Consider the following 27,435-nt stretch of genomic DNA (forward strand, 5'->3'; position numbering starts at 1 on the left):
CTACTGCAGCAGCACAGTTCGTGTCGTAGCACTGCTTCGGTTCCTTGATTTTTGAGACGTTCAAGGTGTTGACACAGCGGTCCTACAGGAAGGCCTTCTCCCCCAAGATGTGACCCCTACTGATGAGAACATCCCCCGCCTCTGTTGCCAAGGTGCCCAAATTATTGCTGTTTCCAGTCTCAGCACTCTTACACGCTCATCACCACTCACCAAGTTGCTACGACAGGTGCTGTGTGCACAGGGATCCTGGGCAGCCCCGGGCTTGACGTCTTCGGTGCAAAGTGGGTGGAGCTCCACACTGGGTCCCATGGGATTCTTGAGGAAGAGGAAACTGAAGGCAAGCGGAGGCCTCCACTCAGCACTAACCCTCCTGCCAGGGCCCATTCAGCATGAGAAGGGGCCCAGACACCCGTGCGACACCAGCACAGGGCCATCCCTTCCACTTGGTACCCAAAGTGGGCCTGAGGAGCACCAGCCCTTCTGGAGCCCAAATTTGAGTCCAATCAGCCTTTCAGAGGCAGATTACCTGCACAGGACACCATGAACCCCACTCCGTTGTTTCTTTACTAACACATCTGGAGGTCTTTTGTTCTCACCCCTGCTCAGGCCCTTCCCATCCTGAGTCAAAGTTCAAGCACCGAGGCTATTAAGATGCCAATCCTGCTTGGGGGCCTTGGCTGCTGTAAGAAACCAAACTTTAGGGCACTGAAAGGGCAAAAAGGAAAGGAGCAGGGAGCAAGCCAGTGGACTGTTTCATGATCAGGCGAAGGGTCTTGTGTTTTGCCAGAAAATTCAATTTAACAGCAAGGAGAGGACAGGGAGGGCAGACGATTCATTAGCGTCCAGTGACTGGCTATGACATCCTTGCCTCGGCCACCTACAGGCACATGCCCTGCACAAAGGAGACAACTGCCCAGAGTCAGGTCTGAGAAACCCAGGGAGAACAAAAGCCAGACTGGTTATGGGACAAGGTAAACAAATTCAAGAAATGTTAAGATAAAGAGCAAGAAAGGGGTCGAGGATTTAGCTCAGTCGTGCTGCTGTGCTGCCTGCCTCATGAGCACAAGTTTATGAGTTCGATCCCTGGTACTCACCCCCCGCAAAAAAAAAAAAGCAAGAAAAGAAAAGGTTAGGTTTCCATACAGCTATTGTGAATTATTTTTATTGAAGAGGGAAAAATAAGTTTTCACTAGAAAAGCTACTATTACATCCTTCTACCCGAGTACGTTGCTCAGAAGAGGGAAACACAAGTTAAAGGGGCAGATGAATGCAAGCTTGGAAGACAGCTACCTTCCCAGGAGCCGAACCGAAGCCTGAGCACCCAGCAACAGGGAGATCAGGAAGATCAGGGAGAGGTCCATCCGGGACACAAAGAAACTGGACACTCTTGCAGGGCTACCGTGAGGCTCCACCTCTCCATTCCTCACACAGTCTTTCGGCCAATCCACTATCAGTCAGCCAACTCACTCTCTATGCAGCTAGCCTGGCTTCCTGGGCAGCCAGTCCCTCAGGAGCAAGGCTTGTAAGCTCTTGAGGATTTTACCAGTGTAGGTCTCCCTGAGCACCTTGCAAAGGACGATGCTCACCAACACGCCTCCAATCACCCCACCTGCAATCCCTACCCCCAAGGCTGATGCCACCTTCCTTTGCCACTTGGGGCGGTGAGGCTTGGAATAGTTGTCCAGATTAACTTCCAAGCCCTCATCTGCTAACTTCTGCTCCTCAGTAAGGGACTGATGGAAATTCAGGTTCACCAGCTTGGGAGGAAGCACCCTCAGCCCATAGTAGAGCCTCTTGACCAGCCTCAAGTTTCGGAGCAGCTGCACGTCGCAGCGGTACGTCCCAGAGTCATACTCCCGGGCAGGTCTGAACCTCACCAAGTGGGAGCTGGCTCGGAAGGGTCTGAAGACTTCATCGTTCGTGGAGATGATCCCTCGCGCAAGTCTCCAGGTAAAGCGGAATGCTTCCTTTCCGATCTCCAGGATGTCTGAACTGAGACAGCTAAGCTCAAACTCTTCTCCTACGAGAACAGTGAAATGGAGCATTCCACAGATCCAGTTGGTCAGGCACTCCAAGCGCTGGGACCTACACTTCCTCCTCACCCCATCGGGGCCCACCTCACAGACGGTCTCCTCCTTAAAGCCAAGGCCACAGGTGACAGTGCAGGTCGTGGCATTGACAGTAACTGTGCCCACAGCTTCTTGCAGCTTCTTAGGGATGGCCAGTGTTTTAGGTGAAGTCACTGCCAAAGGCAAGCAGAGGGCCAGCACCAGGCTCCCAGTAACGAATCTTGCGGCCGAAGTCTTCATGTCTGGTGGGCACTGCACCACCTTGGCCGGTGCCCTCCAGGTACTCCAGGTGAATCCTCCAGTGTCATAGCTCTCCTCCTCCAACATCAAGAGACACGTTCATCGTCAATAAAACCATGCTACCACTACACTACAGTCCAGTCCTTCACAGGTAAGGCCCAAGGCAGGAAAAACTGAAAGCAAAAGGAATCAACTGTTGCTTCACTATCTACACTCTTTTCATAGCCTCATAATAAATGTAAACCTAACTCTTGAGAAGACAAAAATGAAAAGAGTTCAGAAGTGAATTTCCAAATTAGCCCCAAAGCATGGTGAAATTATACTGTTCTTCATTCACCCTTTCCCCTTCCCTCCAAATTCTGGGCTCTAAATGAAGGGTTTCAAACTTTCAAGTTAAATTGACTTGACCAAATAACAAACACTGCAGTCTAAAATAACCAGAAAGTTACTTGAGTTACATTCAAATACAATACCTTATTTACTGGTAATGTTCCTAAGCCTTCTATAAAAATGATTAATTCTAGAGTAGAAGGCAAATGACTTCCTGAGTTTCTATTTCCTCCTTCATAAATGAAGATCTTGCATTTTTTCAGGAAGGTCACCTTGAGCATCAAATGATACAATGCACATGAAAACACTTTGTAAAGTGTTCACTGCTGCATGTAAGGAGTTTTTTGTTTTTTGTTTTTTTTTAAAAGACAATTCACAAAGACAAGGGCCAAGACACCCATTCAGATTAGCGAGAGAGGCTACGTCAGAGCCAGCTCCTCTCCCTGCTGCTGATGCTCCTCTTCCCTGGGGGACCTAAGACATCTTCTGGGTGGGAGGAAGTGTAACACGGCCTGATCCCTGGCCTGCACCCTCTGCCCTCCAGAACAGAGAAGCCATCTGCTTAGGTGGATGAGGTTGCTATGAAACAGCTATGATGTCAAAGCCACATGACAAAGGTCAGTAAGCAGACACTCATTTTTAGCCCTGGTTAAAACCAAGCCAATAAATTTTGTGAAATACATTCTTTAGGTGACAATGAGTACTCAAAGGGCTTTAAAGCTGATTTAATCGAGGGGGAAAAAAAGACTAGTTTTTACTGTTTTTAGACTAAGATCTTCCTACCATTCATTTCATAACCTCTGGAATGCACAGCACTGTGGTCTCTTCAATTATGCAAATTTATACCAAAGAATCTGAAAAGACATCATTCCTAGATGACCTTTTGATTAACTTCAACTTTTGATTCAAATCATTTACTTTTGTTTTTGGTACCGGGGATCGAACTCGGGCCCTTGGGCTTGCAAGGCAGGAGGCAGAACCACTGAACTAAATCCCCGACCAAACCATTTACTTATTATAATCCTGTCCAGAGGCAGAAATCTAGACATCTTGACCATTCTTCCCCTTCCAGCTCGGCATTCTCACAAAGATCTAACGTCAATCTAGTAAGCTGTACTTTTCGTGGCTGATGAGTTCCATAAGTGATCAGTGTTTATAAACAAACATCTACACTTGCTCTTTTAATAAACATCCGATTTTATTTACAAAGCATTAAAGCTTCAGCAAGAAATACCCAAGGCTAAGTCTCATCTTGTACAAAACTACAGAACATTTAAAAAAACAAAATGGCAGCTGGGGAAATGAGAAAGGTGAATGAAAAAAAGAATACACGTATGTTACACAAACAGAGAAATGAAGTGGACAGAGGGTTTGAGGAGCAGAAAAAATATTCCCAGAGCATAAATAATTACTAGGAGCTGCTGCCAGAGACAATCTGACAGGGCTTACACTGATTTTCTCAGTAGCCAGCTGAGGAGCCGGACACAGCATAAACACCCAAATGCACGGTGAAAGGAACCGGCTACTTCCCACACAGCAGTCAGGCCAGAACCCTGTGCATCACAGCTGCACACCACGGCAGTGCACAGTACCGAGAACTGGAATGGGAACAACGTCTGCAAAACAGAAACACATCGAGGAGCCATCTACCGATCTCAGCCACTGGTCCGACTCACACAAAATTCACAAAACAACTGCTTAAGGAAGCAGCAATGGCAACTGAAAAACGGATCAGCTCTGCAACTGACTCTAGGAGAGCTCTTTCTCCAACTTCTCAGTGTGTGTGTGTGTTCTGAAAGATGGGCTGGGACAGAGAGGCTCTTACTGATGTGTCCTGCTTTGATTTGTAGTTCACAACCTAAAAAGCAATCAGTATGTCTGGCTCCCTAAAGCAGCATCCACCAGTCGAGAGATTTCACTGTAAGCACAGTATGGAAACTCTCCTTTGAAGATACTGAGAAAATGATGATGCAAGATAAGCACTTCTGAGCAGCTATAAGCTAGTCCGAGAGGCTACTAAGCTCTTTTCATCACCGGTTTCCTGACTCTCGATTTTTCAGGAAATTTCAAACACCTCATGTACACATCCATCCAATCTGCTACTTCTTTAAAGAACAGCAAAACAAAACAAAACAAAACAAAGCAAAAAAAAAAAAAGAAAGAAAGAAAAAGATAAAAGCTAAGCAACCTTTCACAGAAAGGAAGTGACTGAAAATACAGTAAGACAAAGGCGCACGGACACAGGAAAGAAAGCCATAATGACTGGTGGGGACAGGATTCCACAGGCAACAATAAGAATTTTACTTTGATCTTTGATTTGAACTGTGTTGTTCCTGCTTTGATTGTGGGGGTAATTTAGTCCTTGCACAGGTTCCCCCAGCCCAATTAAAAAGAAACTTGTTGAGAAACATCTTGGTTTGTTTCCGACTCTAGAAGTCAGCATAGTAAAGTAGTAAAAACTGCTGATGATCCTTTGCTGGAGTTGGATAAAACTAGTTATCTTCAAAAACCATGATTAATGAGACTGAATCAATACTGGAAAAAATATGCAATGCAAGGAAAAGATCTGAATCTCTTACAGTCCAGCTTGTTGAGCAAAACATAGTATGACAAAGAGGAAGCCTTCTTACCTTCTTTTTCTGCAAATTTAAAATCTTTCAAGCACTTTTTTCTGCCCACTTTTGTATATAATTTGGAAACACAGGAGCTATCTGGGAGAGGGCAAGTTTAAAAATCAAAGAAAGAGTATGCAACAGTTTTCCTAGGACACTGGGCACAAAATCTGAGATTTGAGGACATGCATCAAGGAGAGAAGGCAAACAGGAGACAGGAAATGATGTGTCAAAATGATGCTGGGTGCAAGAGTTAGATGAACAAAACACAGGGATCTTTGCTCCAGCAACACAACCAAGTGTTAAAGTATAAATGAGTCAAATCTCCTATTTGATGTCTTTATAAATCCTCTTCCTGAGAGCCTATTTGGACTTATGCTTGAAAGGGAAGATCAGGGATATATGCTCTTCTTCCATAATTCACTTCTTCATTCAAACATAAAATTCACTCATTCCACCTCCTGCACGGGAGGCAGAGGCCTTTGTTTTAAATTAAAGTCAATCTCAAATGACTGACCACATTGTCCAGAAGCCACCCGATGGCATAGTGGGTAAGAACAAAGAGCTTCAAAGCCTTCATAACAGTTCTGAGATTGCTCCTCCTGCTAAGAGATCAGACAAAAAAACATTTATTTTAGTATCACCTTTGGACCAGTTACTTCTAAGTACAGAAATACAGATGGATCTGGATGATACATTACAAGCATACATGGCCAAAAATTTCCTTCTTTTAATGAAAAGCTGTAACCAACTCTAATCCCCAGTTGCTCTTCAGTGAACAGACACATCGGCCACGTTCCAAATCCCCACCTTGATACTTTTCTCAGCTCAGCCCCAAAGGCAGGGGTGGGGGTGAGGGGGAGCAAAACGGTGACAGTTCTACCCACTTGCTACTAACCACTCTCTAAGGTGTTAACAAATGATGCTAGACAATCTAAGAACAACAAACGGAAGGAGAGTCTAGGGCGTTAACCCTCTCACATATTAGACTAGTCCTAAATGATTAACTGAGCAAGAAACCCCTTAAGTGACATCCTTACCACTCTAGAGTCTCAAAGAAGGTGAAATGTTAATGAAAGTCATGCCCACCTTTCTATACATCAACAACTGATCCATAAATAAATCCCTGAATAGAAGAATCAAAGGACCACTTCCCTGGTTATTCCATAGAAGCTGTTCAACCTCTGAGGGACATCCTTAAGTGAGCTGCTGTGGAATATTAACTGGGAAGTGTAAAAAGAGAACAAGGTGAAGACAATCTTGCTAGATGTCATTAGGAAGAGGGAATAACATACTGCTGGACATAAAATGGTGACAAAATAATGGTTCAATTTTGAAAGAAAACAATCTACTCATAAAATTGCTTTGAACCTGATTTTTAAAGTTTCACTACAAATAAAAACTGGCAATAAAAATATATTCACATTTCCTGAGAACCATCTGAAATTAGGGCAAGATACAAACTCTGCCAAACACTACATTAGTAAATATCAAATTTGAACTTTTTAATAGTTTGGTAAGGTAAAAAAAAAAGTCATTTGGCATCTGTTTTTCAGATTAAGCCCAACACAAAAAGTAATAATAAATTTCTTTTTTTTTGGTACTGGGGATCGAACTCGGGACCTTGTGCTTGTGAGGCAGGCGAGAGAACCACTGGGCTAAATCCCCGGCCCAATAATAAATTTCTTCAGTTGATTTATAAAAAAAGAAACTTCAAGTAAAAGAACACACTCTAATGTTTACCACTTTAGGGCTGTTCTCACTGACTGTTCCCATAAGTATCTTGACCAGTTTAGTTTTAACCATTTAAAAATGAACACAACATTGCAGTTTTGAGCCTACAGGAAAAAGTAGTTTGCTTATTTGTTTTTTAGAGACTGAGTTTCACTATTTCATAGTCCAAACTAACACCGTTCGGCCTCAGTCTCCTGAGTGCTGAGACCACAGGTGGGTGCCCCACACCCAGCTCAGGAGAAAGAGTGACCATAAATTAATAGCCTTAACAAGCAGCACTCAAGATGTCTAATAAGTACCTCAGCATCCGAGCAGCTCACTCTCGCCCTTGTGAGTGGACACACATGTATGTACAAACACATACAAACATATACTGTGTGTATCACCCAACACAATAAAACCACAGCAAGCACTACTATGAGTGAGGTAATTTACCCAGAAACAGCAACACAGAAGACCTGCAACTGCCCCAAGAAAACACGTTATTTAGTTGCAACATAAAGGAAATTTCCAGCAACACAGTATTAGGAAATTCAGCTTATGATGACAGCTGTCTTTAGTACCTCCCAACAGCAGCTCCATCCAGGGCTGGCCCTCAGGCCCTAAGGAAACACTGGATCATGACTTTCACACTGACCTTGGTCAGCTGATACAGTCACACTGAATAAGGATACTCGACTGTCTCATTTCAGCAGGAACCCATAAATTAGTCTTTAAGAGCTGTTTATTTAAGGAAGGAGGAAGGATGGACCTCACTCACTGCCAAGCATTTAAAACAATCACAGGTCCAGCAGGTTCCTCCCTGCAGGTGGTTCAGAGCCCCAGGCCAGCACCAGGCAGCAGCACAAGCCAGGCAAATCTGAACACTGCCTATCTGCTCCCAGACATGGCACCTCTGCTCACTTCAGCCTTTGTCACTCCCAGACCCAGGATCACACTGACCCTTCGTGCCCACCAATGAGGCCTCTAGACTAAGTATGTAACAAGCCACACCTTTGGACTGAAGCGCTGTTTGATAGGGAAACTTTCCCATAGCTCCAGATTCCAGGTCACTTATTCGGTGGTCTATTCGTCTTCTAATTTCCTCTTGGAATGTATAATCTCTAGTCACAACACACAAGAGACTCCGGCAGCTTTGTTAAGGCTAACTAAAGCTCATGGAATGGGTTTTGCTGTAACTGGCCAGTTGTGGACATAAACATACAGGTGTTACTCACTGATCTTTGGTAATAACACAGCCTATACCTATGATCCTGCCTTCAAACAATTAGACCCTAACACCAAAGCCCTCCAGTTTAAAGGGAGGTCCACAAAACTTTGAGTCTACAATGTAATCCTTAGACTAAATTAATTACTGAAGGTAGTTTAGCCCGAGGCATTCTGAATCAGGTTTCATTTCTTAGTATCTGGTGGGAAAACTACAATAACTGCACCCTGCCTTTACTGAAAATCCCCAAGGTGACAAACATGAGATCCACATGCCAGAATGACCCTCGGTGGCCTTTGAGGGCTGTGGCTAACCAGCAGCAGGTGCTGGTCAGCCTTTGCCTCCTAGAGGCCCTCCAAGACAGCCACAGTGCTGGACAGAGCCCTCTTCACCCAAGCAATTCCACACAAAAAGTACGTTTGCTCGTCTTGAAACTAAGGATTCTTCCAGAATGTGCATCTTTGCAAAGTTCCAAACCACACAGTGACTGGTCAGTATAGCCACATGTGACCCTTCTGAGGGTCTAGGAACAAAGCCTCAGGCCACTGCTGAGGATGTTTTTGTTTTAAACGATCCCCACTCCTCAGTGCTCTGAGGTGCAATGTGGCTATCTCTGTTCTGGGAAGGTCTATTCAGGAAAAGGGCAGGAGAAGGAAGGAAAAAATACAAAAAAGGAAGAAGGAAAGACAGACTGATTATACAGGAAGTACATCCATGAGGAGCAGGGCAAATGGCTGCAGTGTGCTATGCAGCTGCTCTGCCTCTGTGTGGCCAACGTCCCTTCACTCTGGCCTGTTATGGGAAAGGCTCCCCTCGTTCTTGTACCCACATAGCTGTTCAAATGGTTGCTTCCACATAAGGTTGACCCACTTCAGCCCTAACAAAAATAATTAGAAAGCAAGAGTCCAGCATGAAGCACCCTGCTATTCCAAGACAGGAATTCTGGCCTTTAGTGAGGTCAGGACATCATTTAACCTCATCAACAAAGTGAGTGTGGAGAATCTAACAGGGTAATGACAGTAGTATCTACTCTCACAAGAAGGGGCTTTTAAATTGCTAACTTACAGCAATACTAAAATATGCATCCCACGTACAGTTCAAACTTACTGCAAATAATCCTCTGTCACTAAGATAAAATAACACCAACATAGGAAATACAAAGGCCCATTCCTCTGGGGCTGAGTAAACTTTCCAGCATTTTTATTTTGACTCTCACTTGGACATGAGTTACTGTTAGTGACCATCTCAATTATAATTCAAAGCTGAAGTCACTGTATCGTTGAGGAAAACGTGAGTTGAAAAAAAAATTTTTAATTTTTATCTCACTTTTTATTGAAAAGCACAAGATTGATTACAAACAGGTTGTAAAGAGACTGTATGTCCTAAAGTGTTTTAATTAATTGAATACACTCAGCCACATTGTAAATCACCCTAAAAGCATCTGAGCTCTTTGGAGTCGGGGAAATTTATTTGAATTTTACATTGCGTTCCTCTGTGTCATCAGCTTGCACAAGAAGCGGGCCATGGCAGGATTACCTCTACTTAGGTCTAATCAATTATCAATCTGCAGCCTTTTTTGGCAGTTACATAACTGCTATACAGACAAACACAGGCTTTGGAGGACTGAATGTGAGAGCGGTAGGGCCAGGATTTAGCTCAGTGGTGCTGTTGCCTGCCCTACAAGTGGAAGGTCCCGAGTTTGATCCCCAAGACAAAAAAAAAAAAAAAAAAAAAAAAATAGATTCAATGCAATCCTGATAGAAATCCCAACAGTATATTTGACACAACTAAAAAAAAAAAAAAAAAAGAATATGAATGTAAGAGTGGTAACTGATTATCAGTATTTATGGCACCATCGATACTAGGGAAAAAATATGGAGCTCAGTGTATGTGTTGGCTATGAAAAACTGCAGTCTAAATGTAGCAAACAGGGTAGAATATTCAAAAGAATGACAAACTAAGTCTGCTTTGAGCTTCTATATAGAAGAAAATTCTTATTCATGAATAATGATTGACAACAGGTAAAAATTAAGCAAGGGATTCTGTTTTACACTCTATTATTTTTAAAATATGGATGAACACAGATTAAAATTTTAAAGCAGGAGAGAAAAAAACTTGAATATAACCAGACATTTCATGAATCCTGCCTTCAGTCTCCTCAGCAGCAAAATAGTGAGGACATTTTAATTAATTAAAGCAGCATTTATATAAGAAACAAAAAAATTCCAAATCCCAACGTTTCAATAGAAACGGAAATATTTTTCAAACAAAAGACCATTTAGCCTAGGTTCACAAGTATTGGATAGGAAATTGAATTGGTTCTCCATCTCCCAATAAAAATTCTTCCATGATATAAAAGTGAGAAAATCCATGTGCTTGCTTTAGCAGCATATACTAAAAGTGAGAAAATCCAAATATTAAGTTTTTAAGCTGTTAACAAGCTACATAGTATAGTTTCTGTCTTTTTGGTAACTGCTTCCAGATACTGGGAGGAAGAACCCAAAAGCCTCATTTTCTTTTTCTTTTGGTACCGGGGATATAACTTGGAACCCCGCACTTGTGAGGCAGGCAGTGGAACCATGGAACCAATGAGCTAAATCCCCTCATTTTCTTAACATGTTGGTATTACTAACAATTTCGTTGTTTCTAGACTATCAGGAGAGAGAAAACCACCTCTTATGGGATTTGAACAATATGGAAAGAGGGAAAAGATGCTACAGTTCAATAGTCAGGAGCTATATAAAATAAGCTAATGTTTCTGCCTATGGCACTTAAATTTGAAGCAAAAACTACTGTCAACAACAAAACCTACACCAACAAAAACCAAGAGCAAATACAGATGAAGAAATGAATTAAACCAGGGGTTCTGACATTTTTAGGTCATGGGTTTCCCAGTAGGAATGTGATGAAAGCTATGGGCATCTTCCTCAGAAAAATACTCACATGTTCTGCAAATGATATCAGGGAAGTATAGGCCCCGTGGAATCCATTTATGGACCCGAGGTTAAGATTCACTGAATTAAGCCAATTGCCCTTAGCAGCTTAAAATGCAGAGATGATCTGTTGCTGGGAAAAGGAGGAAGGAAAAAATGCTGCAGCTAAAGGAGGCCAGGGCTGTACAAAGCAAGGCCACAAAGCAAGCCAGACAGTGCTCCCAATGTGTCCTTACCTGTCAAGGGCTGGCTGAGCTCCGCCTGCACTTTACCCTTCGTTGGTCCTTCCAGAGGTAAACCTCTGTCCCCTTTGTAGAGTTTCGGTTTAAATGGAGAATCTTTCTCTTTACCTTTTGATCCTTTAGGCCGGCCTGCTTGCTTCTTCTTGGATTTGCCATCCCCCTTCACACCCAGTAGTGGATGGACTTCTGCAGAAGGACAGAGAGCTGTCAGGGGAGGCCACACACCACCAGTCCCAGCACCCCACTCTGAGTAAACACCATGGCTTTTGTGTCCCAGGCCCACTGATACAAGCAGTGCAATCTGCCTGTGTATTATTTTTAAAACAAAAGGCTGTTCAACGATCACTGATTGACAAAGAAGTACAAACAGCCTCTGTGGCTCATACCAAGCCACAGAAATGCTAAACTGAAAAACCAGCCAAAGATAGTGCATCAAAGCAAAATAAAAAAGGTGTGCATGTGTGTATGCACATGGGTATATGCACGGGCGTGCATGTACACACACACACACACACACACACACACACACACACACACACACACAGAGGCACAAGGGAGCAGAAATAGAACAGGCTTTGGAACTAGACAACCAGGGAAGAGAATCCTGACTCTACCACTTTCTATGAGTTTCTGGGCAAGTTACATAACTTCTTAACACATAACCTCAACCTAAAGTTTCTCCTTTGTAAAGCAGGGATAACGAAACAGCTCGTGGGGTGTATGCAGAAGTCAGCAATGGTATATAAACCACCTAATAGTGCTTGGGTCAGAGCAGATACACAATCAACAACAACAGGGAAATGTGCAGCTGCATCGTTAGCGGGTCTGAAGTTAGCTAAAAGAAAAAAGAAGATGCCTGGTAGTAAACATATCCCTATCTATCACAACATATAAAAGGCTTCTAAAGTCAAATTGTAAAAGCAGGAAGAAGGAAATGATTGTCCAGATCTGACTAGTACTTTACCACCTAATGAAATCCCCTATGGGAAAAAAATGAGCTATGTGTCAGAACAGAAAGTGTGTTACCACAGGTAAGATACTGAAGAGGAGAATTTCCCCAACTTAAAAGAGAAGTGAACACAAATGCAATCATCATAAAGCTGTCAAGCACTACTGAAAAGTTTCATGACGGGCTCGGGATTTAGCTCAGTGGTTCTGCTGCCTGCCTTGCAAGCACAAGGTCCTGAGTTCAATCCCTGGTAGCCCCCACAAATGAATTGTAGATTCATGGGGAAACTCCTTTAGGGTAAAAATCAAACAGGGAATTTTCATGCTGGACAGTAAAAAGCAGTGCCTGCTGGTCAGCAGGGAGAAGATGTAGCTCTTACCATCATTTGGCACTCCTTGAAGCTCTATATTGGTTGTTTTGGGTTTCTTCTTAGGTGGCTGGGACCCATCTGCCGAGGACTGCCTCTTCTTCTCTGAACTAGCCCCTTCGTCCATCAAGGAAGTTTGGACCGCATCTGGCGGGGGGCCATAAGGATTTTCTTCTGGGTCTTCTACCTCAGGGGCAATGGGTAAATACAACAGAGCCTTTGAATCTTCCAGCTCTTCATCACTATTTGGAACAGGATCAGACAGGGATTGGAAAAAAGAGGAGACAGTTGCTTAAACCACGAGCCCTTCCTCTATCGCCTCTGTTTAGCATACATATCAGGCATAGACCTAGAACTTTAAGAGAGCCAAGATGAATAAAAGGAAATCAGAAATCAATGATCATAACCAAACAGACAAATTCTCTCCATTTCTTAAATTCTGTAACAAGAAGAAGGAAAGGAAAAGCAGGACTAGAGAAGAAAGACTAAATTGTTTCTGCTGTACACCAAAGGTGCTCACTTTTTCAGCTAAGCAGATGGGACTGAAGGGACAGGCAGGGTGCTGAGGAGCACCCCCAGAGGCAGAGAAGGCCTGCGCCAGCCCCAGCCCACCAGAATGCTCACCTACTACAGAAGGCAGCGATGGGGTCCACACTGGTGACGTCCACTTCCTCATCCTCAGCAGCATCTGCCCCTGCAGGACAGAAAACAGAACAGATTTGAGACAAGTGAAAACTGCTTTCTACTCATAACTTAATGGTTTTCACAAACTGAAATTCAAGAAATACGAAGGAGGAAAACCAAACAGTTCATTTAACCAATAAGAGCTGAATTTCAATCATGTGCCAGGGGAAGAGCGATGATCACGGAAGTTGAGGACGGCTTTTCAATCAGTAAAAGCTCCGTAGTCTAACTGGGTAAACAGACACAAATGGATAATTTCAATTTAATACAATAAATGCCACACCAAGGTATGTGCAGTGCTCATGGGAGAGAGGAAGGAGGAATAATTTATGTGAAAGTCTGGGAAGGCTCACAGAACATGATGCCAAAACAATCCAGAACATTTTGCATCCCAGAGATGTTCCTGAAGTATGCGAGGTATGCAAGTTATCTAATACTCAAAAGGACAGACCAGTGGTTCCAAGCTGGAGAGAATTAACCTTAATCCTGATTCCTGGCACCATGAAATGGTCCAGTAATGAAAGATCTATGGCATCAATTACAGTACCAACTGGGCACACTAAAGCACTCACACACATGAATCCCTTCTGTACGTAAAGCTTCATGTTAGACACCATGAAGATAACAAATCAAATCTTTATTTAAAAAGAAAATCTTTATTTTCAAGGAGGTCCTATCCACAAGTTCAGAAGATGAGACAAAAATAACAATGATCACAGACATAATCATAACAGAAAATAATGTGTGGATGCCTATTATGGCCTAGAAATATACTAAGTACTTTACATGAATTATGTTGTCTATACCCAACCACCCCAAAAGACAGGTACTTATCACTACCTCTGTGCAATCAGAGTTACACATTAAGGGTTAGTATTTTGCCCAACACTGACTCTGGAACCCATGCTCTTGGCCTTTCTCTTACTGACAAAGGGGTGACAGGACACAGGACATAGCTGCACTCAGTGCATTTGGGTGCTTTGCCAGGTGTTACCCACAAATCCCCATTTAGTTATCTGCAATTAATCAGCAAAAACAAATGAAATGTGGAGAGTTGCCTGAGCCCTGGCAATGCCTACATAAGCCCTTAATTGTTTTATAAATTGAGACATCATGAAAATTATGCATACTTAATGAAAAATAAGGCATTGTGGACTCTGAAATAAATTTACAACCCAAATTTAAAAAATTAAGTAAAGCAATCATTTTTCCTTTTAGAAATACCATCTGCAATCAAGACACATTACCTGTCTGCTCAGGCTCACTCTTATCTTCATCTTCAATATCAAACTCTGATTCCCTTTCTTCATATTCTACATTTTCATCCAACTCTTTGAAATCTGGTGCAAATGCACTCCAATTTTCCTATACCACAAACAAAATACACTACTTAACTATATGAGAAAGCAATAATCTAAATCTAGACACTAATGATGTAAGTGAAAGAGTTGAGACCTCTGAAATTAAATTTGGAGGTAAAAATTATCTATAGGTTTTACCATCTTAAGGTATCTCTTATCTAAACATGACAAGTTATCACTACAGTCCTCTAATAAATACATTTGCTTTAATCTTTTAAGATATAATTGAGATAAAATGTTAAATTTTCTTTTTTTGATTCTTTGTCAATCAATTACATTTCCAAACAAAAATCCCTATCTAATCAAAGGCAATTACACTGAATGATGACTGTGTTAACCTGATTACAAACATAGTTTCGAAGTAAAATCAAAGGCTGGGCATGGTGGTACACGCCTGTAATCCCAGCACTCGGGAGGCTGAGGTAGGAGGATCGCTGTGAGTTCAAGACCAGCCTGGGCTACATAGTGAGTTCTAGGTCAGTCTTACTACATAGTGAGACCCTGTCTCAATAAAAAACAAAAAAACAAAAACAAAAAAAAAAAAAGTAAAATCAAACATAAAACAAACTGAGTTGAAAATAAGAAAAGCAAAATAAAAAATAGCTCAAGTAAAAGAAAAATGTAACAGAAAGTACCCTATACTTTCTCCATGAAAACAGAACTAATAAACCAACGTGGGCCCAAGATCTTCCCATCAAAATAAAGTAACACTAGCTGGGGATGCAGCAAGTTCAAGGATCTGAGTTCGATCCCCAGTACCAAAATAAATAAATAAATAAAGTAACACTAGACATGTGGAGCCTATTTATTTAGGCAACAAGATTCACATGCAAAAGAAAGTAATTAAGGTAGTTTCTAGCTTACTACATGGAAGGTTCTTTGCCAAAAAGGAGTATTTAGTTTCAAAGTGAGTCAAAGAGAAAAGACTTACTACTTGGTTTTGTGCCCAGATGGATACTACTCCACTAGAGATGGACGCTATGATGGGCCGGACGGGATGCCACTGAATTTGAAGGAAGGAAAGAAAACTTGGGTCAGTGAGGACACATTCGAGGCGGCCCAGACCATGTGTGTAACGGCCTGCTCGACTCACTGCTACATCCAGGAGGAGCTCTCCTCTCGTTCCGTGGAGAATCTTCACCAGGTTGCCAATGCTCTTCTCCCAGATGTACAGTGCGTGCTGCCGGGCGGAGCCTGCCACGATGTACTCCCCATCCCCAGAGAAGCAACATTTCTTCCACGGGGTCCTAAAGGACAAAACAGTCCCCAAGGAAAATGGAACCTGCGCCCAAAGAGGAACCATCCCACTGCTGGGCCGCGAGACGCACCTATTCACCAGGTCCTGCAGTTTCTGCATGGGTTCAGGCTCTCCATCTCTGCCACAGGTTAAGATCTCTCTGCCATCATAAACTCGGATTATTCGATCTGCTGTGTTAATTAAAAAGCAACTACAGAAAGAAGGAAAAATAGCAACAGAGGTCAGGAATCATTTTCATTACTAAAGTTCCCCATAACAGTAACACAAACAACTAATTACCGGGGAGAACCCTAGTAAAGACCTAGACTAGAATTCCTGTCATCTTGGCACCTTCCAAAACCAAGGCAAGTGAGGGTATATACACTCTGTCCTGCCTGTGTACCCTTAAGTCCAAACTGATCAAACTGTCAGTATTTAACTGAGATCCAAGACCTCTAAACTAAAGCCACCTTGCTAAATTTACAAGGTTATGTGAAATGTACAAAAACACTTTATTTCACGGGCCAGTTTTGTAAACAATATATTATTCTACATGAGTTAATAAACTAAATGTGCCATCTTAAAATGTCTGACTTTTTTATTGTAAGACAGCAGAACCCTTAGACAGACCCTACTGGCCTTTTCTTAATTCGAGAGCATTCTGAGGGGCTAAAGTGCATCTCAGGGGAAAGAGCTTGCCTAGCATGTGAGGCCCTTGATTCCATCCCAGAACCCCCCCACCCTACCTCCGCATGTGCGCACACATGCATACACACACACGCGCGCGCGCACACACGCGCTCACACTCAAGAGAATTTGAACACTAATATCCTCTAGGTACGTACAGGTGTTCCTACACAGAACATGACTGTTACTTCTGACTGATAACCCTTTTCTTCTTGTTTGTGTTGCTATATCTACTTCTAACTAAATAACCAAACTTATCAAAATAACACCTGAAATTAAAAGGATAGATTTTATGTAAATGTACATTTAATCACTGTGTCAATTTTATGACACAGTTCTGCTTATAAAAATATTTAGGCCCTGGGGTGTAACTCAGGGGTAGAGTACTTATCTAGCATGCATGAGACCCTGGCTAGAATCCCCAGCACCACTATGAAAAACAAAGTTACTTAATCTGTACTCAATGCTTACTACGTGCCAAGCATTTGGTTCTCAGCACTCACCACTCAAATGTACCCCAGGTACAGAGGGTAACCTTCAAAGAAGGAAAATGTGACTACTGGTCCAATGAGGGAAATTTTGTGAGCCCAAGAACCAGATATAAAAAGTTTCTAGCAACTTCTATACATTTTTAAAGCATAATATATACAAAAACTAAATTTCATGCAGTTTTGTACTCTTCTTCTTTGTCCCTAAAAAAGACAAGCTCTCACTCACCTTCCCTTCCGGGCAAACTCAATTGACTTAATGGCTGTGGTATTGCTTGTTCCAGTTGTTACTCTGAAGGAAGCAACAAGATCCTGAGAATCTGTTTTTAGGACCAAAATCTAAAGTTTACAGAAAAAAAAAAAAAAAAGAGGAAATATTCTGATATATAACAGAAATTAGATCTGGCTTCTCTATCTAAAATTGAGTGGACACTGGGTAAAAATGCAAATACTGCTATTCCTGTGTACTCAACCTGATTGCCTTTTCAAGTAAACTATAGTCTTAGGCAATGGTATATATCTGTCATCCCAGCACTGTGGGAGGCAGAGGCAGGAGGGTCAGAAGTTCAAGCCCAGCATGGGAAACTTAGCAACTCAGCAAGACCCTGTCTTAAAATAAAAACCAAACAAAAAAGGGCTGGGATGTAGCTCCACAGGAAGTCCCTGTGCTCTCATGGCAGCAGATCCCTGGGGTTCAAACCCAGCACTTGGGGGCAGAGGGAGTGGTCTTCACAATCCATTTCAAAAATACAATATTTAACATTATTCACAATAGCCAAATACTGGTAGCAACCCAAGTATTAATCAACAGATGAATAGTTAAAACAATATATGGTAGACACCTACAATATGGTTGAACTTTGAAATGGAGGTAAACCCACACGCTGCTGAATAAACCTTGAGGTCATTGCATTGAGCAAAAAAGCCAGCCACAAGTGGGAAAATACGGTATGAGTCCACTAACATGAGGTACACAGAGTCGTCAAAGTTATAGAGACAAAGTGAGATGGTGGTTGCCACGGAAGGGAAAATTTATTGTTTAATGGGCATAGTGTTTCAGTTTTGCAAAATGAAGAGTTCTGGGCTGGGGATTTAGCTCAGTGGTGCCACCGTCTGCCTTGCAAGCAGAAGGTCCTGAGTTCGATAGCCGGTACCAAAAAAAAAAAAAAAAAAAAAAAAAAAAAGAAAAGAGTTCTGAAGAGGATGGTGGTGAAGATTGAATGTACTTAATACCATTAAATTTCACATTTAAAAATGCTTAAAATGGTAAATTTCATTTTACTAATTTTACTAGTTTTTTTTTCTTTTTTTAATGGCCACTTTGTTTTTATTGTTTTTTGAGACAGTCGTGCTATGTAGTTCAGGCTAGCCTTGAACTCACAGTAATCCTCCTGTCTCAGCCTCCCACATGCTGGGATTACAGGTATGTGCCATCACGCCTGGCTAACTGCCACTTTCCAAAATAACCAAGGGGGTTGGGGATGTGGCTCAGTAGTAGAAAGGGCCTGCCTAATATGTTCAAGGCCTCAGGTTCAATCTCCAGTACTGCAAACAAACAAACAAACAAACAAGTAAATAAATAAATGAAGTAGCCATGAAATTACACTAGCCCATTGCACCAACTGAAAACAAAACAACAGCAAAATCAAGGGCCAATGGAATTATAATACTAGGCATGAAAAGAGCCCTAAAGCTCACCTAAGCTCCCTTCATATTACACAGAAAAAACACCAATGCACCCCAGGAAAAAGGGCCTATACTTTCCAAACATCCCAAAAGGCAGGGTAAGAAGATTAACAGGAAAAGAAAGAAAGAAAAAGGTATTACAGGTTTGGCCAAGCTGAATTACACAACGATGTATGCAACCACATATCAAGGTGTTTTCATGAGAAATGCTCCAGTTGATAACATGGCTTTTAAATTTTATAATTTAGTAAGACCCTTCATTACTGGCATTTATTAGAGGCCTTTCCATCCTCTATGTCAAATAATCTCTGACTGCTCTAAATTCAAAGAACAGAAATTATAATTAAGGTATGAAAGAAAAATAAGCTAAATATGCTACAGGTAAGAGCTATGCTTAGACCAAGAAATAAAAGGAACTTCAAAAGAAGTACGCCATGTAAACTTATGAAATGAGTCTGCACATGGAGTGCCTCGTCCTTGCTTTACCAACTTGCGGGCCCCTTGGCTTACCTTGCCCTTTGCATTTCCTGTATAGATATATTCCCCTCGCCTATCAAAAGATGCCACCACGTTCAAATCGGAGTCATCGTCTACCGGCAGAACAACATGTTTGGAATCTGAAAGGGTCAACATGACAGGAGCAGATTTCATGGGACACACGAGAACCTTGTTCCTGTTTAAAAATATGAACAGCACATTGGCTATTGCTTTGGTATCAGCAGGCTGAGTCCTGACCTCTGTCTGCTCCGCTCATCAACCCTCCATCCCAAGCAAATCTGCAATCACAAAAAGCCTGAAGTCCTCATGTTGAGTAACAGGGAAAAGATTGAGTGAAATTAGGGGGATCCTATCCTGACAAAATAAAATGTGATCACTGAAAATAAATAGGAAGTTGTGATTTAACTAGCAAAATAGGAAATAAAGTAAATACCAAGCTAATTAATTACAGCTGTGTAACAAATCTCAGCCAGACTGAGCTAGAGGCCCATGGAAGAAGTCTCTACTTACAGAGCAGTTGACTACGACACATCCCAGAGGAAGGGAACAGCCAAGTCTGGGCAATGCAGGGGTGAATAACTGTTTTTCCTAAATGTAATCTTTCTATTGAGCTATCTACTCATACTAGAGAAATCCAAACAATTAAGGAAGGAAAAGCCCATGTCAAGGCCCAATCATTATACTTATTTGTCTTTGCTCCTTTTCAGTTTTCATCTGGCCAGTCATGACTAGTGCGTATAGCTCAATATACATGGAGAGTCATAATACACAAATCATATGCATATATGTACACAGATACGGTATCAGTGCCCTTGAAAACGTATCGGTACAGCCAATGAGGAAGCTTATTTTATTCACGCAGGTCTTAGAGACGTGTATCTCTGCCTCCTAACCCTCGCGCTGAAGCTGTCACGAGCCCAGAGCTAATCCATCTAGAATCAGACCCCCCGGGACAGGAGCAGCGTAGACATACTGGTCTCGTGGGTGATACTGGACTTTCAAGATGGGTGAAGGGAAGCGGAACCTCTGGTCACAGTCGCCCGACAGAACATCCCATTGCGACACTATGTTATCGGTGGAAGCGCTCACGAGCTTGTGACCATCTCGACTCCAGCTAGGAAAAAAAGGGCAGGTTAGTAGGTGCTCAAGGTTAAAGTACAACGTATCATGTCGCTGCTGTGGATAAAATGCAGGAGTCACACACATTCTCCTACAACAGGTAGGCGCAATGACACATACTTGTTAAACCCAGCATTTGGGAGGCTAAGGCAGGAGGATTACAAGTTTGAGTCCCACCTGGGAAACTTAGTGAGACCCTATGTCAAAATAAAAAATGAAGGGATAGAGATGTAAGCTCAGTGGTAGTTTTTAAGGGGAGAGAGATGAGACACGGTCTTAAGGTAGCTCACGAGGTCCCTGAACTCGCTATGTAGCCCAGGCTGGTCTCAAACTTGTGGCAATCCTCCTCCCTCAGCCTCTTGAATGCTGAGATCACAGGTGTACAACACCACACTTGGCTCTTCTGGTACCATTTTTGATAATTTTTTTTTGGCTGGAGATTGAACTCAGGTCCTTGCACTTGAAAGGCAGGCAGGGGAACCACTGAGCTCAATCCCCAGCATGGTACCATTTTTTAAGAATCTACAACCAATTTTCTTCAGTAGCCAATAAGTAAGACTGTTTCCATAATATCTTTGCATATACTTGTTAATATTTCAAGTGGCTCAGTGAAATGATTCAAATATCTTAGAAAACCCCAAATCAGCTAGCCTTTAAGAGTTAAAACAACAACAGCAACAACAAAAATGTGGCTGGGGTTGAGAGGGCCTGAGGGTGAAGATTATGTGAATATTTTGAAGGTCTCCCAAAAGTAGGGCCATCACAGCATGAACAAAACAAAAAGAAAGACAAAACTCTCTTATTTAAAAATAAGAAAGGAAGAAAGTATCCCTCCTGCAAAGCACTGCAGAACACCTTGCCCACTCTACAAAACAGACAGGAAAGGAATCTGAAAGGTAGAGAGGAGACAGGCAAGCTGCGTGCAGAACCTGAAGGATGGCGCCAGGGTGAGTTCCCTGCAAACTCTTTTGCCTCACGTAGCCTGGACCAGGCGAAGGAAGCCAACAAGCTGGCAATGCCAACAGGTACACAGAGAAACCCCTAAGATACTTCTTCCTCTCGCTAAAGGAGAGCCCAGCGAAGCAGGAGACATCCAGAGAATAATCACTCCAGGCCAGGAAGACACCACAGAGAAATCCTGCTCCAGTCTGCAAGAGCTGGACACAGCCCACACTTCCACCCACTCTCCTCTGCAGGACACCCGCATCCCTTGGCGGGGTCGCTGTTGGGGAAGGTAAGTAGAGGTCAAGACCTTTGCTTACCACCAGCAGGGATGAGGCCCCCCCAGCACCAGTCAGTGGGGGCCCCAGAGATCCTTGAAGACAGGAAGTGGCAGCAGAAACCAAGGGCACAGCCTACACTGCCACCCACCCAGCAGTCTCTGCAAAGCAGAGAAAACCAAATGATAATTCTACAGCTAAGAAATACAATAACTGATATAGAGGAATACAGAAGTCAATGGAGGAAAAAAAGAGTAAAGAATCAGCAAGCTGGAAGGTAGAATAATAAAAATTACTCAATCTGAACAACAGAAAACAAACTAAAAGAATAGAACTGAAAAGGAGCCCCAGGGACATGAGTGTGTAACAAAAGATCGGATATTCATTTGTCAGTCCTAGAAAAAATGAAGAACATATTTGCTGAAACAAGGGGGCAGATAAGACATTTGTTGCCAGCAGACCTAACCTAAAAAAGACTAAAGGAATTACTCTAAATGGGAAGAAAAGGGAGAAGAAATCTTAGAAAGGAAGGAAGAAAGCATAATGAAAAGAGTACCAAAATATGAGTGAGTAAAATACTTTTTCTCCCAAGTTTTGATGTTTGAAGTACATTGTAACTCTGTCAGTTGGCTGTGGTGACACACAACTGTTTACCAGCTAGAAACAAAGTAAGTAAACAGATTGCATATATACATGTACATACATATATATATATTTGTCTTGTGTGGATTACAATGTATTTATTTAGAATATCTGAGACAATCATACACAGGGGCAGGAAAGGGGAAGGAAAGTTTCTGCACTCCATGTGAACTGGTAAAATGTCAGTAACAGTGCACTGCGATAAATTATGCATGTGTAACATTATACCTAGTAAACACTAGAGCTATACAAAGAAATATTCTTAAAAACGTTACAGAGAAGATAAAATGGAATTCTAGAAAGTTGCTCAAGTAACCCACAGGAAAGCAAGAAGCAGAGAAACAAAAAACAGAAGGAATAAACAGAAAAAGCAGTCTCAAGCTAACATTAAGACAAACTGTGAACTGCAGAGTAGTTGCTACTGAGGAACTCAGGTAGGCGATGCAACTCTGGTTAAGAACATAGCTTAAGGGCCGGGGATTTAGTGGTGGGGGGGCTGCCTCACAAGCACAAGGTCTTGAGTTCCATCCCTGGTAATGCGGGAGAAAATAAAAGAGCATAGCTTAAGAGTCAAACTTCTGCTCCAACCTAGACATTACCACCTTCAGCTGTGTGATCGTAGTCAAGTATATAATACCTCCGAGCTCCAATTTCTTCATTATAACAGAAATGATAATAGTATCTTCCTGAGAATTAATTTATATAGTTAATATAATTCAAGTTAATATATATATATATAAAATCGAGAGAATTAATGTTAATATATAAAATTCTTAGTCCAATGCCTGGCACATAATAAGTGCTCAAAAAACATCAATAATTATTATCAGAGATAAGATAACTATACTGTATTCCCTGATTCAGGACTCCAGGGACAGAGGGTGGCAGGGGTAAACTGAGGAAGCAAATATAAGGCAGTAAGTTCAAGTCTGCATAGAAGAGGACTGGGTGCCCTGTCCACCAGCCCTCGAACACCTGCAGCTCTAGATAACTCTAAAGGAAGGCAATGCAAATTCAAAGCAGAGGACAATGATAAAACATGAAGTTTCCCAACACAAAAGCCAGCAGTCCACTCAATTCCCATGGATGACTGGAAAGCAAGACGGTGAGCTAAAAGTCAAACCCATTCTACTGGGAAGCCTGTGAATGGTGAACTAACAAATCAAGAAAGAACAATACACATGTCATTTAGAAATATAAGAGAAGTACACTGAGAACAGCACAGGACAGTCTTCACAGTTACTCCCACAGCCTTTGGAGCACTCTGACTACACAACAGGGCTAGCCATGAGTTTGTCCGTCTTCTCTCTAAGCCTGCACTCAGGGCAGCATTTTTTTTCTTTCACACTAAGCTTGCATTTCTGTAATAATGGAGAGAAATCTATTAAAGTTACTCACAGAATAAAAAACTGAGAGATTCCCCATTTTAAAAAAGAATAACTGGCTAGGAGTGTAGCTCCAGGGCAGAGATATGATTAGCATGTGCAAGGCCCTGGGCTCAACCCCAGCACCAAAATGAAATGGAGTAAAATTTTCAATTTCAAATTCTAGATTATCATACTTTCTCACATTTTAAAGTTTTGTTTCTTTCCAAAAGACAGATGGGTCACTACTCTTAAGAGTTTTAAAAATCACTTAGGTCTTGTTTTTGTCTTTTGTGGCGCTGAAGATTGAACACAGGTCTCAGGCTTGTTGCGTAAGTGCTCTACCGTGGGCTACAGCCAGCCTGAAATCCTTTAATTCTAAAACTCAGTTGTAGCTCAACTCCTGTAGAGTCCTCAAGAAGGGGCAGAAAGCCTCTCTCCGTTCCTTCCCTCACCCTCTACCCCAGCATGGTGCCTCTGCTGGGGAGTTGCTTCCCTGTAACTTCTATTCACTACCTACCAGCTCTGCTTCTTCTCCCTGAGCCAGTTTTTCTGCCTTTACAATAACTGAAGACAGATACCATGCCTACCCCACACTTCTCTTGGTTAAACTCCCCAAATTCCTAATGTGTTCAAATATTTACACAACAATTAAAGTCATATAAAGGTACACTCTAAATGTGGCTGAGTCCAAGAAAAGAAGGTAGGTAACTAGCGATTTTAACCATGATGGTTAGGTATACATATACACCAAAAATTAGGAAACAGATAAACAGCAATGAAAGTACACTATTTTACAGACACAATTATTTAAAATGAAACAAAAAAAATGACCCCTATATATTAAGCTTTAAAGCAAGCTCAGAGCAAAATAGTTTGTCTACAATTTTGTTTTAAAAGCATATATGAGTTTATGTGTATTTTTTTACATAGAGAAAAAAGGTAAGCTATATCTTATAAATAAAAGACCTATTCTGGACTGTTTAATAATGATTACCCCAAGGAAGAGACAAAGGACTTTCATTTTTTACTTTGTATACTCATGTACTATTTGATTTAAAAATTTTATAGCAATCACATACAGATTTTGTGATTTAATTTTTTCTTATTGGTACATTTTAGATATACATAAATGATAACATTCTTCATAGCGAATTTGTACCGGTACATAATATATCTTGCTCCTTCTTTTTTTCCCATTCCTCTCCCCGGCCTTCAACTCCTCTTCCCCTCCTTATTTACAAAAGCTTTGTTTCCATTTTTTTCTCTTTATTTTTCTTGTCCCTTCCTTCCTTTCCCACTCTCCCCTCCCCTGTTCCCCTTCTCAACTGAATATTTTTGTCCCATTTCCCAATATCCATTACACATTTTGGTCCTTATTTACACTTTGAGTTTCTCACAGCAGAGAAATAATGCGGTATTTACACGTATTTCCCTTAAGAGTATGGTCTCAAGGTGCATCCATTTAACTAGAAATGTCTGAAACTCATCTTTCTTAATGGCAGGGTAGCACACACACACACACATCTTCTTTATCCATTCACTGGCTGATGGGCATTTGGGCTGTCTCCAAGATTTCGCTATTACAGACTATGCTGCTATAGACATGGGTGAGCCTGTAACACTGTGGTGTGATGCTTTTATTCTTTTAGGAAGATACCAAGAAGGGAAATAGCTGGGGCAAGTAAAGCCTCTAACTTTAGTTTTTTAAGGGATCTCCACACTGATTTCCACAGTGGTTGCACCAGTCTGCACTCCCACCACCAACAGTGAAGAAGGGTTCCTTTTCCCATAGTCCTGCCAGTATTTGTTATTTCTTCATAGCAGCCATTCTTTCTGGAGTAAGGTGGAATCTCAGCATTGCTTTCATTTGCATCTCTTGAATGACCAGTGATGAACATTTTCTTCATATATTTATTTGCCATTTCTACTCTATCTGAAAAGTGTTTATTCATTTCAGATACCCACTTTTGGACTGGGTCTTTAAATTTGAGGGGGGTCTAATTTTTTTCAGTTCTTTATGTATTCTAGATAGTAGTCCTTTGTCTGAGGAATAGCTGGCAAAAATATTTCCAGTCTGTGGCTTGTCTCTTTATTCTGTTAGTGGTTTCTTTTTCTGTACAAAGCTTTTTAAGATGAGATCCCAGTTGCTAATTCCTTGTGACATTTCTTGTGTGATTGGGGTTTTGTTCATAAAGTCTTTGTCTATACCAATGTCTTCAAGAGTTCTACCTATTCTATCTTCCAGCAGATTTAGTGTTTCTGTTTTAATATTTAGATGTTTGATCCATTTGGATTTTGGTTTAGTGCATGGTAATAAATAGTTCTAATCTTCAGCATGATTTTCTTTGGTTTGTATTTTTTGGAGACAGGATCTCACTATTTAGTTGAGACCTACTTGGAACTCACTACGTAGCCCAGGCTGGTCTTGAACTCACAGCGATCCTCCTGCCTCAGCCTCCCAAATGCTGGGATTACAGGCATGCACCACCACACCCGGCTATGATTTTCTGATTTTAAAAAGTTAGTAATGTTGGGGGAGGAGAAAAAATTCCATCAACATTCATGCCCTCTGACCAATCAGTAACATACTTCTTGAAGTCTGCTCTACATCATAGACCAAATGCCTAATGGGTACCTCCACTAAGCTGTCCCATTCACCAACATTCACTAATGTCCGAATGCCTGCTACGTAGCAAGATATGATGATGAGAATACAGCAGCGGGAGACGGTCTGGATACTCCAGCACTTACTAACATTCAGGGAAGATACTCACACAACAAATGTGCGATCAAATATGAATGTAACAGAAGACATGCGACCATGATCCAAATGCACCACTTACCTGGTAAAAACCTACTCACACTACGAGTAGGAGCTTAGAAACCATCTCATCTATGAAGCCTTTCTGACACAGCTCCCTTCAGACACAGCTGAAATCCCAATTCCTCAGGAGGTTTACATAGGAAGATAGTAAGTTCAAGGCCAGCTATTTCAGACTAAAATTTACACAAACGGGCCAGGTATGTAGCTCAGTGGCAGAGTGCTTGCCTAGCAAGTAGGAAACCCTTGGTTCAATCCCCAGTACCACAAACAAAAAGATCTATAAAGCTTTGTAACATGTATCTAACTGCATATCCATCTCCCTTAATAATCAAGAATTTCTTCTCTGGGTTCAATCCTCAGCAACACAGACAAATGCAACCACACAAACACACAAGTTCTTCTCCTTTGTTTTTGTGTTTCCAATGCTGCACACAGTACCTGGTACATAATTTATGTTCAGTATTCGCTGAACAAATGACTATATTGAGAGCAAAACTTAATGCAGATACCCTCAAAACCCTATCCACTAATGGGGAAAACCCAGAAAATGGTTAAGTAAGTAAGGTAGTTTAATGTGGAGAGTCTACCAAAAAAAAAGCAGAAAAGATTATAGTTTATTTGTCACACTGGTCATACAAAACTTTTTAAGCAAGAAAATGTCTAGACAGTGTTAGGGAGAAAAAAACCAAAACAAAATATAACACAATTACAAATTATGGTTTTAAAAACTACATATAGAGGGCCAGGGATTTAGCTCAGTGGTCAGTGGTCTGCCCTGCAAGCGCAAGGACCCGAGTTGAATCCCCGGCACCAAAAAAAAAAAAACTACATATAGAAATATATCAAAATATTTATAAAAGTAACATCTTGGGGCCAGGGATTTAGCTCAGTGGTTCTGTGCCTGCTTCACAAGCACAAGGTTCCAAGTTCGATTCCCAG

The 27,435-nt window shown here is 41.7% G+C and overlaps 2 protein-coding genes across 5 annotated transcripts in view; both read right to left on the reverse strand.

Moving 5' to 3' along the window:
- Positions 1–1,165: 1,165 nt before the first annotated feature.
- On the reverse strand, positions 1,166–11,349 carry Tmem81 (transmembrane protein 81). Of its 3 annotated transcripts, XM_033762210.1 has the most exons (3): positions 11,136–11,349; positions 5,769–5,853; positions 1,166–2,387 (listed from the first exon to the last, which is right to left on the reverse strand). In XM_033762210.1, coding segments are annotated over exons 1-3 (996 nt in total). In that variant the 5' UTR covers positions 11,138–11,349; the 3' UTR covers positions 1,166–1,478. The 3 variants fall into 3 exon arrangements, with proteins under 3 accessions (XP_033618101.1, XP_033618102.1, XP_010611352.1); XM_033762211.1 differs by lacking the exons at positions 5,769–5,853; positions 11,136–11,349 and adding an exon at positions 5,270–5,288; XM_010613050.3 differs by lacking the exons at positions 5,769–5,853; positions 11,136–11,349 and adding an exon at positions 2,783–4,462.
- The window catches only part of Rbbp5 (RB binding protein 5, histone lysine methyltransferase complex subunit), a 32,494-nt gene continuing 9,602 nt past the window's right edge, over positions 4,544–27,435 (reverse strand). Inside the window, exons 4-14 of one of the 2 annotated variants that reach the window (XM_010613046.3) lie at positions 20,298–20,438; positions 19,337–19,499; positions 17,370–17,479; positions 16,057–16,176; positions 15,822–15,975; positions 15,660–15,731; positions 14,615–14,732; positions 13,308–13,377; positions 12,696–12,925; positions 11,362–11,553; positions 4,544–5,856 (exon numbers count right to left, since the gene is read on the reverse strand). In XM_010613046.3, coding sequence (XP_010611348.1) covers positions 5,828–5,856; positions 11,362–11,553; positions 12,696–12,925; positions 13,308–13,377; positions 14,615–14,732; positions 15,660–15,731; positions 15,822–15,975; positions 16,057–16,176; positions 17,370–17,479; positions 19,337–19,499; positions 20,298–20,438 — 1,399 coding nt within the window. In that variant the 3' untranslated portion in view covers positions 4,544–5,827. The remainder of the gene's footprint in view (positions 5,857–11,361; positions 11,554–12,695; positions 12,926–13,307; positions 13,378–14,614; positions 14,733–15,659; positions 15,732–15,821; positions 15,976–16,056; positions 16,177–17,369; positions 17,480–19,336; positions 19,500–20,297; positions 20,439–27,435) is intronic. The other variant, XM_010613048.3, reaches the window with a different exon arrangement.

The sequence above is a fragment of the Fukomys damarensis genome, unplaced genomic scaffold, assembly GCF_012274545.1.
Source record: "Fukomys damarensis isolate Sample0158 unplaced genomic scaffold, DMR_v1.0_HiC HiC_scaffold_11, whole genome shotgun sequence".
NCBI lineage: Eukaryota > Metazoa > Chordata > Mammalia > Rodentia > Bathyergidae > Fukomys > Fukomys damarensis.

What these genes read in the sequence shown, in the direction of transcription:
- Tmem81 (XM_010613050.3), bottom strand. Translation starts at nt 2,920, where the DNA reads ATGCTCAAGGTGACCTTCCTGAAAAAATGCAAGATCTTCATTTATGAA. An exon ending in GAACATTACCAGTAAATAAG is followed by an intron (nt 2,388 to 2,782) that starts GTATTGTATTTG and finishes TTGATGTTGGAG; the next exon opens with GAGGAGAGCTATGACACTGG.